The sequence below is a fragment of the Talpa occidentalis genome, unplaced genomic scaffold (genome assembly GCF_014898055.3).
Source record: "Talpa occidentalis isolate TD23 unplaced genomic scaffold, MPIMG_talOcc4v2.1 talOcc4.7, whole genome shotgun sequence".
Classification (NCBI taxonomy): Eukaryota; Metazoa; Chordata; class Mammalia; order Eulipotyphla; family Talpidae; genus Talpa; species Talpa occidentalis.
In genome coordinates this window covers 93,386,767-93,401,703 of record NW_023605083.1, presented here as the reverse complement: position 1 = coordinate 93,401,703, position 14,937 = coordinate 93,386,767, and the positions used below count along the sequence as shown (strand labels likewise).

At 42.1% G+C, this 14,937-nt stretch overlaps 1 protein-coding gene across 1 annotated transcript in view; it reads right to left on the bottom strand.

Annotated features, from left to right (window-relative positions):
* Positions 1–14,937, bottom strand: part of GLP2R (glucagon like peptide 2 receptor) — a 42,595-nt gene that overhangs the window by 17,699 nt on the left and 9,959 nt on the right. The window contains exons 4-7 of the mRNA XM_037493236.1: positions 11,338–11,465; positions 4,582–4,685; positions 2,085–2,238; positions 863–1,022 (exon numbers count right to left, since the gene is read on the bottom strand). Coding sequence (XP_037349133.1) covers positions 863–1,022; positions 2,085–2,238; positions 4,582–4,685; positions 11,338–11,465 — 546 coding nt within the window. The remainder of the gene's footprint in view (positions 1–862; positions 1,023–2,084; positions 2,239–4,581; positions 4,686–11,337; positions 11,466–14,937) is intronic.

Genomic DNA, 14,937 nt, shown 5'->3' with positions numbered 1-14,937 from the left:
ATTCATTGTGTTATCGGCAAAGAAACCCAAACCAGAGAGAACAGACTTGTCACATGTCACAAAGCAACTTCAAATAGATCCAAAGACATTAACCAAAATCTGAATTGCAGGCCAATGCCATTTCCCCTGAATCCTGCAGCCTCAAATTCTCCTAAATTTTGGCACAGGAGGTCCAGACATCATCTTGAAGATTTAGTTGTCATTATGGTCTGAATGTCTGTGCCCCCCACCCCCACAAATTCATATGTTGATGCACACCTTTGGAAGTAACTAAGTTTGAAGGGGCTGTCATTGTGGTAGGATTAGTGCTCATATAAGAAGAGACCAGAATTTTCTGGACACTGTGTCCCTCACTTTCTCTCCCTGCTCCCCACACCCCTGTGTGAGACTACAGTAAGAAAGCAGGTAGCTGCAGGACAGGAAGGGGGCCCTTGCTAGGACTCCATCTTGCTGGCGCCCTGATCTCAAACTTCCCACCTCTGCAACTGTGAGCAATAAATGTCTATTGTTTAAGCTACACAGTCCATGGATTTATTATGGCAGCCCCAGCAGACCAACACAGATGGGACAGGGCGAGGGGAGTCATCTGATTGTTGAGAAAATCCTTGGAAATTTTGATTGTGGCATTGGCTCTACAGCACATGGACACATGCGCGTGTGCGCGCGCACACACACACACACACACACACATGTGCATCTACATCCCTCCCCCCCTCACACACATCTCTGTTCAGTCTCTTGCCATTGGGGAATTAACTGACATTGCCCTAAAATTGGGTGTCTAACTTCAACCAAAGATTTTAACAGGCCCCCATGTTCTAATGGGTTCCCAGGAGAAGAGGCAGGGTTTTAGGTCACTCACCCCAACCCAGCAGCAGGTATGTGGGCCACAAACGCCTTTCAGAAAACACTGTAGGGTCCAGCAGTGAGTGGAGGTAAAGGCCTTCGACCAGCAGCCAAGAGTAATTGGTGCCCGTGAAGAAATGAAGGAGAGACTGGACCACGCGGCAGGACGTGGATATCTGCAGGGGAAAGAGCACCCAAGGGTGAGTCCAGGCTTCCTGAGGGTCTACATACCAAGAGGTTAGAGGACCCCCTCCCCGGGCACTCCCCCCTCTTCCCTCCCCTCATGAACCCCTGCTGCCCATCTCAGAGAGGTTGGAACAGTATCAAAACGTGGAGCAGGGCATCCCCTACACATGCAAACCCAGACCCCTCCTTGACATTCTAGACATTTTTAGGTGAAAACAGAGATTCAGCAGCAGCAACTTCCCTTAAGTGAACATGAAAAGGCTGTTCTCTGATATTGATCTAGCTATCAATAGCTAAAAAATCTTCACATGATTAGAACTTAGGAACTAAATTTTCAAATAACCCATGAATCAAATAAGAAATGATAATAGAAGTGAGAACTTACTATTGAACTGAATATAAGGATACTATTGCACCTCAAGTTATCTGTATGGATTGTATGACATTAATACCACATCTAGAATGCAACTTATACCCTTAAATGTGTTTATTCAAAAAGAAATGGCTGAAAATCAATTATATTAAGTAGCTTTCAAAAATGTCAGAAAAAGAACAGCAAATTAAACCCAAAGAAAATACATGTCAGGAAATAATACAGATAAAGCAAAGACTAATGAAACAGAGAATAAAAAATGAAGGGAAGCAATAATGCTGAAAGTTTGTTATTTGAAAAATCCAATAAAATTGGCAAACTTCCTGGTAAGGATGATCGAGGGGGAATAAAAGAGAACAAAGGTACACATAATCAATATCAAAAATATAAGAAGGAAAACCACTTTAGATGGAGTATATTTTTTATAAGGTCTTAAGAGAATATGAACAATATTTGGCTCATCAATTTGAAAAGCTAGATGAAGGAGTTTCCTAGAAAAACATAAATTACTACAGCAGACACAAAAAGAAACAGAAAATCTGATGGTCATCATTAATATTTAATAATTAAAATTAAAAATAACTCTCTAATAATTTAAAGCATCCCAATAAAGAAAGTTCTGGGCTCAAACAGCGTCACTGCTCCACCAGACGGGAGGCCAGTGGGAAAGAGGACATACCTCTGTCATGTAGGACACCCATCCTTTCTCACTGCTGGGCCTGTTGGAGTAAGAGTTATGGATGATAACATCCTTCACCAGCACAGCCAGGGCTCTCAGGATGAAAGACGCAAACAAGTTCATGTGGATGTAGTTGCGTTTGCAGTGGAGTTTTCTGTGCAAAGAGAAAACCAGTACCTCCCCTCAGGGAAGGTTGGCCCATGCCCACAGAGCTAGTATGAAACACTCTCAGTGTTGCTTCCACTAAAGGACAGACACTTGCAGTGGAAGCCCCAAGCTGGATGGCCTGGGATCTGTGTGCCTCATTTTCCTCATCTGTAAAATGGGGAAAATAATAGCTAATCCCTGTATCCTGAATGCCAGGTTATGACTCCCTACCCCTAGTCATTTGCTTGTGGGTGTCCTGACTCCTTACAATCACTCAGGGAGCAGGTACTATTATTGTTCTGATTTGACAAATGGGGAAACTGAGGCAGAAAGGTGCAGTCACCTGTCCAAAGTCCCAGAGCAGTAAGCTGTAGAATTGAGATTCAGACCTAGAAACTCTGTAGTCCTGTGACAATAAGAGCGCTGACCTTGGAGGGTGCAGAAGGATCCGATCAACAAAAGGTTGAAGAGTGCTCCCACAGAGCCTGGAACATAAAGGCTCTTGATCTCCTCCTCACTCATCTGGAGTGGGTGATGTAAAATGATGCACTGGCTGATATAAAGTGATGTGTCTGTGACTTCACCACAGTGAAAGGACCCTTTCCATCACTGCCTATTCCACCTGACTTTGGAGCTATTCTTACTTTTTAACTTCAAAAAAGGGATTTGAGACAGGTCCTTGTGCTTTATGATTTATGCATCCCTCTCCCTAACTAAACTGAGGAATACTCAAGATTAGAACTTGCTCTTCCCAGTGCCTGAGGTAAAATGGACATCTGGTCAACCAGCTCAGCTAAAGTTACTTCCTGCAAGGCCAGACAGTTATTTCTTCCTGTTTTAGTGCTGGGACTTCAGGAAATGGACTGAGGAGGTCACAGAGAGCAGTCTGCATAGGCTGTAGTCTTCCAACTTTGCTCAAGAATTGCTGTCCCTGTGGTCATGATTCTGTTTCAGGAACTGTAAAACATCTGAGATTGAGGGCTTAGATGTGGGGTTCACAGAGCCCAGGTGGGGAGCTGCTCAGGCACTAGCTGCAAGGTCTCCAGGGTTGCCAACCAGGACCCCTGCATCTGTGTCATATGTTCATCCTGTCCTATTGTACTCAGTGATGTTCCTGAATGGGCTAAGACTGACAGGCTTAGAGCCCTCCCTAGTGGGCCATAGATAGCTCACCTGATTTCTAAAACTGTGATTTAGCAAAATGTACTCAGGTTTTGGATTCTGAAAGTCAGCATAAGGAAGTGAAAATGTGCAGACTCTGGACTGCTGGCTTGTGACCCCGTGCTATCACTCACCCTCTGTGTGACTTTGGACAAGTTACTTCATCTGACCATGTTCCAGTTAACTCATTTATAAAGCAAGGACAATGACAATGTTAATCTATTAGGATCAGAGTAATTCTGATTAGAATAAGACTTAAATGGCATGACGCATGTGCTGAGAATAGTGCCTGGCACTGAGGAAGTTCTCAAATGATTGATAGCTAATTGAAGTCCATGGATTAAAATTCCAGCATATCATTCCTAGTTTGTTTTGGGGAGGTTCTTAATCTCTTTTGTAAAACTGATGGGTCTGGTAGAGTTGTGGTGAGAACAGGTTCTGGTAGTATGGGTTTGATTATGATTAGAGCAAGGTCAGGCACTAGGAAGATAACCCAATCTGAAAGAGGCAAAAATAGAGTTAGGAGTTCTGGATCCTAGTTCTCGAAATGCTTTGTGACCTAGGGTGATTCAGTGTCTCTCACTAGACCAATGTTATCCTTTTCCCCTTCACTTGCAAAATGGGTTGGAGTAGGTAAGGTAAAAGTATCAAGCTTTTCTGCCCTCCCGCCATTAGGATAGATGAGGGAACCCTGTGGTCCTGAATGCATGCCTGATGGCGGGCCCCTGAAGTGGGTACACCTGGGCTGAGAGACTGAGTTTATAAGGGCGGCATCTGCAGGGACACCAGCAGAAGCCAAGAACAAACAGAAGCTGAGAGGAAAAAGAAGAGAAGCAGAGAGAATGCCAGAGAGCCCAGAAAGAGTGAGGATTTGCTGGGGGCTGGGAGGACTGCCAGCCTCCCAGCCCCACAGCACCCCTACCTGCCATGTGCCTGCTAAATCTAAACAAAAGACCTGCAAAAGCCACTGAGGACTCTGACTCCTCCTTTACCCTGTCTGCTGAATCAGAAAACCTGCCCTGTGTCATCTCTGCCCCTACAGTTGGACAGATTGGAGATTCTTAGATCCCCTCCAGTTCTGATGATCCATGATGTCATCCAGCCCAGGCTTCCACTGCCTTCTACAGGCAGCCAATGAGCAAACCCCAGCACACATGCCCGAACACATGCCAGCAGAAATTCCACTCACCGAAGAAACAAGAGGAGGGTGAGAGCCAGGCAGAGGGAGGCAAGGGAGAGGGAGTATCCCACGGTATACAACAGCTGCAAGGTTGACAGCAAGTCACGGTGCTTCTCCTGGGCAAAGATGAAGAACAGACATGACCACCAAACCATGCAGCTATGGCCTCCAACCCCCAGTCCATGTCCAGGATCACCAAAGTTCTGGCTTAACCCAATCTTTGTTGACATCCAAGTAGAGTAACTTAGTCTGCTCTCTGGCATAGCTTAGAGACCAAAGAACTTTGATGAGCGAAAAGTTCTCGAAAGAGCTAATCCCCAACTTGCCCCACAGCCCACGATTTATGTATAGAATTCACAACATATAGAATTGTGCCCAGGACAATTGGGAATGAGGACGGGTTCATTGTCCCTGAGAATGCTGTCCTTACAGGGTAGGGGTCCCTTACTGAAAAATGGACCAGATTCACCCATGTCATCATATCTATCATCTTCAAAGTCAGCAATATTGCATTTTCTCTCTAATATCTACTCCCATTCTTCTATCTTTTCCTTTGATCCTAATTCCTTTGCCCTCTTCTTATAAGGTCACTTATGATTACTTGGCCCACCTGGATAATCCAGGATGCTCTCCCCATCTTAAGATCTTGATTTAATCTTACATTTTATTATATCAAAGTCCTTTTAGTCTATCAAAAAGTCTCTTTATATAAAGTAATTGTATTGTGTAAAGTAACAAAGTCATTTTTATTATATAAAGTAACATTCCTAGATTGGGGCAATTAGCACATGGGTATCTTTGTGGGGCCATTATGTAACCTATCATTCCTTTATCAGATTGAAGAAGTTCCCTTCTGTTCCAATAAGCTGAGAGTTTTTATCATGAATGGAGGTTGACCTTTATCAAATGCTTTGACATTCAATGATGTCTTTGTCTATTGAAAAATCATGGTCACATTTTTTTAATCTTTTAACATGGTGAGTGACATCAATTTTCAGATTTAGATTCTGTTTCAAGGAAGAAAAGCTATAAAAACTGAGGGAATACTGGGGAAATTTGAATATGGATGAAACATTTTTTGATATCATGAAAGTATTGTTAACTTTAATTAGTTGGAATAATGGAATTGTAATTAGGTAGAATAACATCCTTAAAACGTCCTTAATCTTGGGAGGTACCTAATTGGTATTTAAAGGTAAAATCTCATGATGTCCACAAATTAATTTCAAATATTTCAGGAAGAGAGATAGAGAAATTTGTGGCAACTCAGATGTGGCAAAATGTCAACACATTTGAATCTAGCCAGTGGATCTGTAAGTGTTTAAGTTTCATTTAAGTTTCATTTAGGGCCTCCCCGGTGGTGCAGCGGTAGAGCCCTGGGTTGCGAAGCTGCCCGCGGCCTCTGCGGCGGCGCTGGTTCAATCCCCGGCTGCTCCCCGGCCACCGGAGGAGGGTCCCACATGGCGCGCAGACCTCTCCTGCCGCCCGCTGCTCCCCTCAGCAGTGTACTTCGGTCCTTCTGCCTGCTCTACTCTGGTGAATTCTCTCACCCTCCTGCGCTTCTGACTGTACCCAGTGCATGTATAAACAAAACAAACAAATAAATAAATAAATAAAACATGCCTCTATAAAAAAAAAAAAAAAGTTTCATTTAACTTTTCTATATGTTTGAACATTTCAAAATAAAATGTTAGATGATATAGATATATATTTACTCATATTATTATAAATTATATTGAAAATTAAAATCTACCATTAAAACTACATATATTAAGTTATTTACTATATATAGCAATAAATTCTGTATTTGAGACTAAAAGTTTTTTAATAGCAAAGAATAGCAGTTTAAAGGAAGGCAAGATAACAAGTTACTTCAACACTACTAGACATAATTCTATACCAAGGAATCTAAACAGGCTTATGAATCTTATACACAAACATATGAATGCACACACGTGTGCAGTACATATGTGTACACACATGCACATACACTACACATACATAAACACAAGATACCTATATATATATAAAACTTCCTTAAGGAGTACCATTTCATGTTTATAGGGACCACCAGTGTGCTGTCAGTTGGAAGAAAATAACATTTTTTTTTTTGCCAAAACTTTGAAGGGTCAAGATTTACTAACACTGGCCATTTTTGGGCAAAATTTCTGTCTGCTATTAGAAACACAGGTAAACATGGTCAGAAGTTGTTTTTTTAAGTATGAAATTCTTGGAAATATGGCATTTGCAGAGTGGGGAGCAATGTCCTTGTCCTCACTTTTTTAAAGAGAGAAATCTTTATTTCCTGTCTTGGAAAGCACAGGAGAAAAAAAAAAAGTTGTTTTGCTGTCCCTGTCTTCTGTACCTGTCTGCTGCAGACAAAAGCCCAGAGGGGGCAGCCGGCACTGCACCTGCTAGAAAATTCTCTCAACACTTCTGTTCCCAGCCTCAGAGCACATTAGATTCCCGGGGGAAATGTTAGCACCAGCGTTGGTTCCTAGGTACCACACAGACCTACTGATTCAGAATTTATGAAGCCATTAGTTCAGGGTTTATATTGCAAAGGCTACTGTGCATGCCAGTACTAGATTTGGGGGCATGAGCTCTTTGGATATACAGTGAACCCTTGAACAACATGGGTCTAAGCTGCACAGGCCCACTTATATATGGATGTTCTTATAAACAGATGACATAAACTTAGGGTACCAATTAATATAGCACAGTACTGTAAATGTATGTTCTCTTCCATCTGATTTTCTAAGTATTTTCTTTACTCTAGCTTCATTTAGTCTAAGAACACAGTATATAAAGTGTATAAAATATTAATAAAATATAAAATAAATATTATAATAAAAAGTAAGTATTAATTGACTAAGTTATCAGAAAGGATTTCCATCAATAGCAGACAATTAGTTAAATTTGGAGGGAATCAAAGGTTACAGTTTTCGACTGCCTTGGGACAGCATCTCTAACACCCCTGGTATTCAAGGGTCAACTATAACTATGCCTTTGTCATTATTCTCAAGTAGCTTAGTCAAGGAGGGAAGATAAACATACAGAATTTACTTAGTTCAATGCAAGCAATTAGCATTCCTCTGGTATCATAACAAAAATATTGAGAGAAACCATATCCCAATCCAACCATAGGTATCACTTTAATACCTTTCAGAGGTACCAAAAATTAATCAAAGATTACCTTGAAAGAATTAAAATGAACACATAGATACATACATAATACATAGAACTTTAAGAAGTATGACCTATCACATGGCAAAATTATATGAGAAACAAAGAATTCTTCCAACTTAAATCAGGTGATAAAGTTAAGCAGAGGTTTAGCAAGAATTCCCTATAGATGTGCAGGACACAATGGAAGATTTTTATCCTCCTGGGAGATGCCATAGACCAGAGCCTGGGCCATGCCAACTCCCATGAGGCTCTGAGGAATGAGCCAAGGCCAGGATGGGGGCGGGGTTGCAGGTTCCAGTCAGGACAAATAAATAGGTAGTGAAATATCTTGAATATGAGAAGATGGATCCTCCTCCCCCAAAGGACATGGACTTGGGCCTTAAGTGGGAATGAAAAAAAAAAAATCACCCTGGCAGATCTGGCCATGTGGTCACATAGCTTGTGAGCACCTGTTGGCTACTTTTCGAAGGAGTCATGGTAAAAGGCAAGCTTAACTAAAAATTCAACAATAAAATAAATTATATTAAAAATAAAAGTAATAAATACTCAACTCACACTTCAATATTTTTCTACACTTCTCTTTTCAATGCTCTTGCAATTATTTATGCTATGTTATTATGAATCTAATGGTGTATCCGGTGAATATTTTTCCTATACTGCTTTCAATGATATCTCATTGAAAGCTTTTTGTTGGCTGTGGTGGGAGTATTTACATCACAAAAGTTGGCAAACATTGCAGATCATTGCAAATCAGTGTGGGTGGGAGCAGGGAGCCAATTTTACATTAGAACACCCACACCACTGATACTGACAGCAAGGCCAAACAAACCTTTGTCTATACATGCACTGTGGTTCCCGAGAGGGAAACCTCTACTTTGTTGGCCAGTTTGTTTCCTTAGTGAGAACTTGATCTTTTGGTCTTAACCTTTGCAAGGCTTAATCAAGTCATTACATGTGTTAATATTTTTGTGTGAAAATCATATATAGAGCTTGTCCTGTTTTCTTAATAATTATTATGAAAACTTTAAAATACACAGCAAAGTAGGTGGAATTTTATAAAGAAGATCTTATATCCAGACCCAAATTCTACCAATAACATTTCATACAGCATCACCACGCATCTACCCTCACACAGAGGGTTTAAAATTATTTGCATAACCTGTGTGTAATTAGTGTTACTATCTAGAGTTTTGGTATAGTACAGGATCTAATAAGCTGACATTGTGATTCCAATATGAAGTGTGGTCAATAAATATTTGCCTTTAGATTTTAAGTTTAAATTAGAAACTTAATGAAACTGGTATTGACAGTAAGAAAATGTAAGACTCCCTGTAAGAGCTTGATGTAGTCAATGAACAGGAATTATTTAAGAATTAGACTTGCTTTTTGTATCAACTATTTCAGATATTTAAAACATTTAAGGCATCTCATATCTTAAATGTATTAATGCAGTTTAAAAATTATTCAAAGACCTCCTTGAAAGTATTGCGATTTACCAGTCACATTATACATCTATAGGCATTTGAGAGAGAGAGAGAGAGAGAGAGAGAGAGAGAGAGAGATCTATATCTCTACCTTAAAAAATAAACAGAAAACTAGGTCTTTGACTTTTGAAAGTCAAATAAAACCTATGTTTAAAGAATAGCCCAAGTAGCCACTGCAGGAAATCTACTCTCAGACACCAAAATCTCATACTGACAAGGAGACTGTGCTCACTGCCCTAGGGGTGGACCAGAGAGAGCCCCACCTGGCAGAGTAACAGGGTGGTCCCCAGGAAAGGGGGAGGTTCCAGGTTCCCTGCCCCACCCAAAAAGAGGGTGGAGCTGAGCAGAGAGAAGAAGCTGCAGAAGAGACTGAGGAAGGAGGAAGCAGGATGGAGCCAGAAGGAGACCTTGAGGAGGCACATGGAGCCAAGAGACATGTGAAGAAACACGCTTGTCTTTTGGTCGTGGACTGGGTGACGCAGATGTGGGTGAGACCCGTGGGGAGGGGACAATGGCAGCTTTTATCTTGATGTTGATTTTGCTCTTTTCCTTCCGGGCTTGTCTGGTTGTTTCTGACCCTTTTCTGTGGGTCCCCACTGGAAGATGCTTTAAACTTGTGGCAGGCTTTGGGCCCTTGCACTGGGCCAATCCCATATTGATGGACTTTTACTCATTAGGGGATGGGTAACTTTGGGTGCTTCATTTAGAAACTAAATTCTTTGCCTTTCCTGTATTGTTTCCTAGTTTTATTAAAGTTCCTTCCCATTAAAGTCTCATATGTTTTGTGTTGATGCGGCGGATGGCAGAACCCATTTAGAATAGGCAGGTTTGCAGGGTTTGGGCTGCCCCTCTCCCTGTCCTGTAATAGCAGGACATTCTGTTTGGAGGGGACCAGAGGAGTCAGTCTAGGGCAAGCGATGCCATCATGCTCACTGTGGAGTGACTGATGGTGCCAGGACAGGAGGACTCAGTCCACACCACTGCCCCTCTCAGATCCACCCCCACTGAGCAATGTCAGCATTACCAACTCCACACTTGGATGCCTGCAGAGAGGGGATGTGGCTTCAGTCATGGAGGTAGTGTTGCTAGACCAGCACCCCTTACCTTCCCTCCTCCCCAAACATTATTGAAACAAGTTTAGCATTTAATGGGAAAATATCAAAATGATTTAAGAAAGCTAAAGAATTTTGAAATCCAACTAAATTATGAAAAAAGTGAGCCACATCCTGGGGTCAGAGGGTGGGCTGAGGTTTACAGTCTTGAGTTAGAACAAAGAATTAGGTAGTGAAATCTAGAACCCAGGAGAGCTGAAAGACATGGAGTTCCTGCATCCTGTCTCATTGAGGAGCTTTCAAATCTCCTCAGGGGCCCAAGCCAGACATCAAGCCAGGCTGTGCTGGCCCTGACTCTGCCACTTAACCACACCCAGCATCTGACTCCACCATTTCCCCACCCAGGTAACCTGTGAATCCAGCCTCCCTCTTTTCCACTGCTGCTAGTGTTCTCTTCATATCTGGGCTGCTACTGCAATGGCCCCTGCCTGTTCTTGCCTGGCCTCCAGCCAGGCCCCATGCCTCACCTCTCTCTGACTTGCCAGGTCATCCTGTTGCCACTGAGTCTACATTCTAAAGAGGGGCTAGTTGGAAATATGACAACACAAAAGAGCATCAGAGAGTGCTCAGGGTATCAGAGGAAGTGGTAGAGAATGACCTTGGAGGCCACTCTAGATTGGGTGGCCACAGAAGACTTCTCTGTGAAGGAGACATTGAACTGAAACCTGAAGGATCAGAAGGAGAAGCCACAGATGAGTTAGGGACAGGTGTTCCAGCACAGGGAACAGCAAATGCAAAGGCTAGGACCAACCTTAGAGACTGACTTCCCTTATGGGTTCACTTTTCACCCTTGCAGTAGAAGAAATTCAGAGGCTGCCACTGGGGTTACTATTTTGGGTGACTGTGGACTCTGCCTTAGGTGAGTCTGGGGAAGACAGGATGGGGGAGAGCTCTTGAGTGGCCCCTAAAGCTGACAGACCACCGAGGGCCTGAAGGAAGGTGGCTTGGGCCCAGGGGTGTGTTGTCACCAACCCAAACACACTCACATTTTCTTTGAAGCGCTGGTCCTCCAAGCATTCGGAGTTATCCTGCCAAATATCTGTGGAGTTTTCCAGCGTCTGCCAAGTCCCCTGAGCCAAACAGTGTCTGTGGACCCGTCCTGAGCTCTCTGAAAGTAAACACAGCTCTAGGGGAAAGGTCAGAACACACAGCCTGTTCCCTGAGCACGTGGTAAGGCCACCGCTCTCGCAGCAGAATTGTGGAAAATCCCAGGGAAAAGGGATTTTCACTTCCTTCGGGGGGCTCATTAGCATCCTTACTGTTTATTTGGAACAGAAAGCAAAACACGGAAACCTCTACATTTCATAATACACCATGATCTGCTAATGTCTGCTGTGTTTACCCAAAGTCTCTGGAGCTGAAATAGTCTCTGGTGAGTCAGAGACTGCTACGCTTCCAGGGTGCAGCCCAGCACGGAGACGCCAACCCCCAGGCTCCTGGTGCTTGATCAGTGGTGCCACTGCTTCCTGATGCATAAGAAGGGGAACCAGGAAAGAGAAAAAGTGGGCATCACAAAGCCTGCTCTGCTGTCTGTAAGCTTTGTGGGCCTGGGCTCAGTCCTTCTATTCTTGGAGAGTCTGGTTTTCATCATTAGGATCTGGGGATAATGATGGTACCTTCCATCCACAGTTTTGGGAGAGAGATAAATTAAAGTGTGTGTGTGTGTGTGTGTGTGTGTACACAGGTGACAGCAAAGCACCCTGCCCACAGTGATGGCCCCAGTGACTCTGACATATCTATTCTAGGAGCCCTTGCCAAAGGTCCTCCTCCTTGGATGATCAGGGACTGGACTTGCATATGAGCAATGGAAATTTGTTGGAACTTCCTAATCCTGACCCTGCACGTAATAGACCAACAGTAACTATTTGCTGAATTGAATCGATGGAATAGATTCCATCGATGGACTGGATTCCACTGATAGATGGAATCCATCTACCAGCTTTGCTAGCGGTGTCCAGCTGGCATCTCAAACAACACACTCCAAACCAAACTCATCATCTTTTCCTCAAACCTGAACCACTCACCTAACTTCCTGCCTCTGCTGATAGTAAGCCCATCTTTTAATTTTCTGGCCCAACAATTTGGAGTCATCCTTGCTTTCTTTCAGTTTCTTTCCATCAGGTCCATCAGCCCAGACTGTTGTCTTCTGACTTCAAATATATGTAGAATTTGACCACCGCTTTCACCCACCATTATCTCTCATTTACATTTTCCCCTCATGGTGTGTGGATTGGGTGGCCACAGAAGACTCATGGTGTGTAGACCATGCCAGTTAACCCAGAAATCAGAGTGAGTTGAATAAAATGTAAGTCATCTCAGCTCAAAGTCTTCCCAGGACTCTCTGAAAACAAGTGAGAGTTCTTAGATGCCTCCCACAAAGCTCCAGAGATCTAGTCCCCAATTCTCGCCAATGTAATTCCTATTTCTTCTCTCTCCCCTTTGCTCCATCCACATTGGCCTCCTTGCTCTTTGTAAAACACACCATATGTGCTCCCCAAATGGGACTTTTGCACTCACTGTCTCCTTCCCTGCCAAACACACGTTCCCATTGACTAAAATGACCACAGTACTTAAAACAATATACAGAGTCAATGCAATCCCTATGTAAGTTTCAGTAGTATTCTTCAAAGAAATAGAACATTACTGAAATGTATATGGAACCACAAAAGACCCTGAATAGCCAAAGTAATCCTGACTGAAAAAAAAAAGAAGAATAATAGAGATATCACGCTTCCAGACTTCAAATTATACTACAAGTTTGAAAACTTGTAGTTACAGAAAACAAAACAGTATGCCATTTGGAATAAAACCAGACACACAGACCAATGGAACAGAATTAAGAGCCCAGAAATAAGCCCACGCCAAACTTATATGACAAAAGAAAATTCCTTCAAATTAGGAATATTGGGCAGATACATGTAAAGGAATGAAACTAGACCACTATCTCACACCACATACAAAAGTTAACTCAAAATGGATTAAAGATACAGATATAATACCTGAAACTATACAATATACAGACTAAAACAGGCAAAACTTTTCACTACATTGGAGACAGTGATGTATTTGAGGACTCCTACAGCAAGGACAACAAAATCAAAAATAAACAAATGGGACTATATAGAACTAAAAAGATTATGACAGCAAAAGAAACTATCATTAAAATGAAAAGACACCCTTCTGAATGGAAGAAAACAACTGCACATCAAACACCTGACAATGACCTAATATCTAAGATGTACAAAGAACTCACACAACTCAACCAAGGAAAACCAAAAAACTAAATCAATAAAGGAGAACATCTAAAAGTATTCCTCTCCAGAGAAGACATACAGATGGTCAATAGGCACATGAAAAAATGCTCATCATCACTTATCAGGAAATGCAAATCAAAACCACAATGAGATACCGTCTCATACCAGTGAGAATAGCCCATATCAAAATGACCATATACAACAAGTGTTGGTAAAGATAGAGGGAAAAAGGAACAAAAGTGTACAACACTTTTGGTAGGAATGCAGACTAGTCCATGACCTATGAAATACAGTATGGGGACTTCTCAAAACATTAAAAATAGATCTACCATAGGCCCAGCAATTCTACTCTTAGGTATCTATCCAAAGAATGCAAAATCACTAACTCAAAGGTATATATACACTCCTATGTTGATAAGTGTAACCATTTATGTGTTCCAAGCCAAGTTAGGGGAACAACTTAAGTGTTCAAAAACAGAGGAGTGGATTAGAATGTGCGGTGTATGTATGCGTATGTGTACATATATGTGAATATAATGGAATACTATGCAGCTATTAAAAATGAACTATTGCCATTTAAGAAAACAAGGATGGAACTGGCGGGACTATACTAGGCAAAACAAGACAAAAGGAAACAGACAACTATCAAATGGTTCTACTCATGCGGGATATAGAAAAACAAATCAGATCAATTGCAAACCCTAGACATCTGACTATAAAACTGAGGCTTCCAGAGTGGGGAGGGGAAGGGTAGAGAGGAAACCCAGGAGGGGGTACAATGAACTTTGCTGGAGGACTATGGGTCACTTGAGTGGTGTAGTAACATATATCTGAAAAGGTAGGATCCTATATTTCTGAATCACATTCAGTGCTATAAACCAATGGCATCTTAAAAAAAAAAGCTATCAGCTCCATCCATGTTGCTGCAAATTGCATGAGTTTATCTTTTTGATAACTGAGTAATATTCCATTGTGTTTATATGCCACATCTTCTTGATCCAGTCATCTATTTTTGGGCATTTGGGTTGTTTCCATAGCTTAGCTATTGTAAATAGTGCTGCTATAAACATAGGGGTGCCGGTGCCCTTTTAATGTTTCTGTGTCCTTTGGGTAAATACCTAGGAGTGGAATTGCTGGATCATGTGGAAGTTCCATCTTTAGCAGGTTGAGGAATCTCCATACAGCTTTCCATAGTGGTTGGGCCAGTTTGCACTCCCACCAGCAGTGCAGGAGAGTTCCTTTTTCTCCACATCCTCACCAACATTTGTTGTCACTAATTTTTTTAATATGTGCCATTCTCACTGGTGTAAGATGGTATCTCATGGT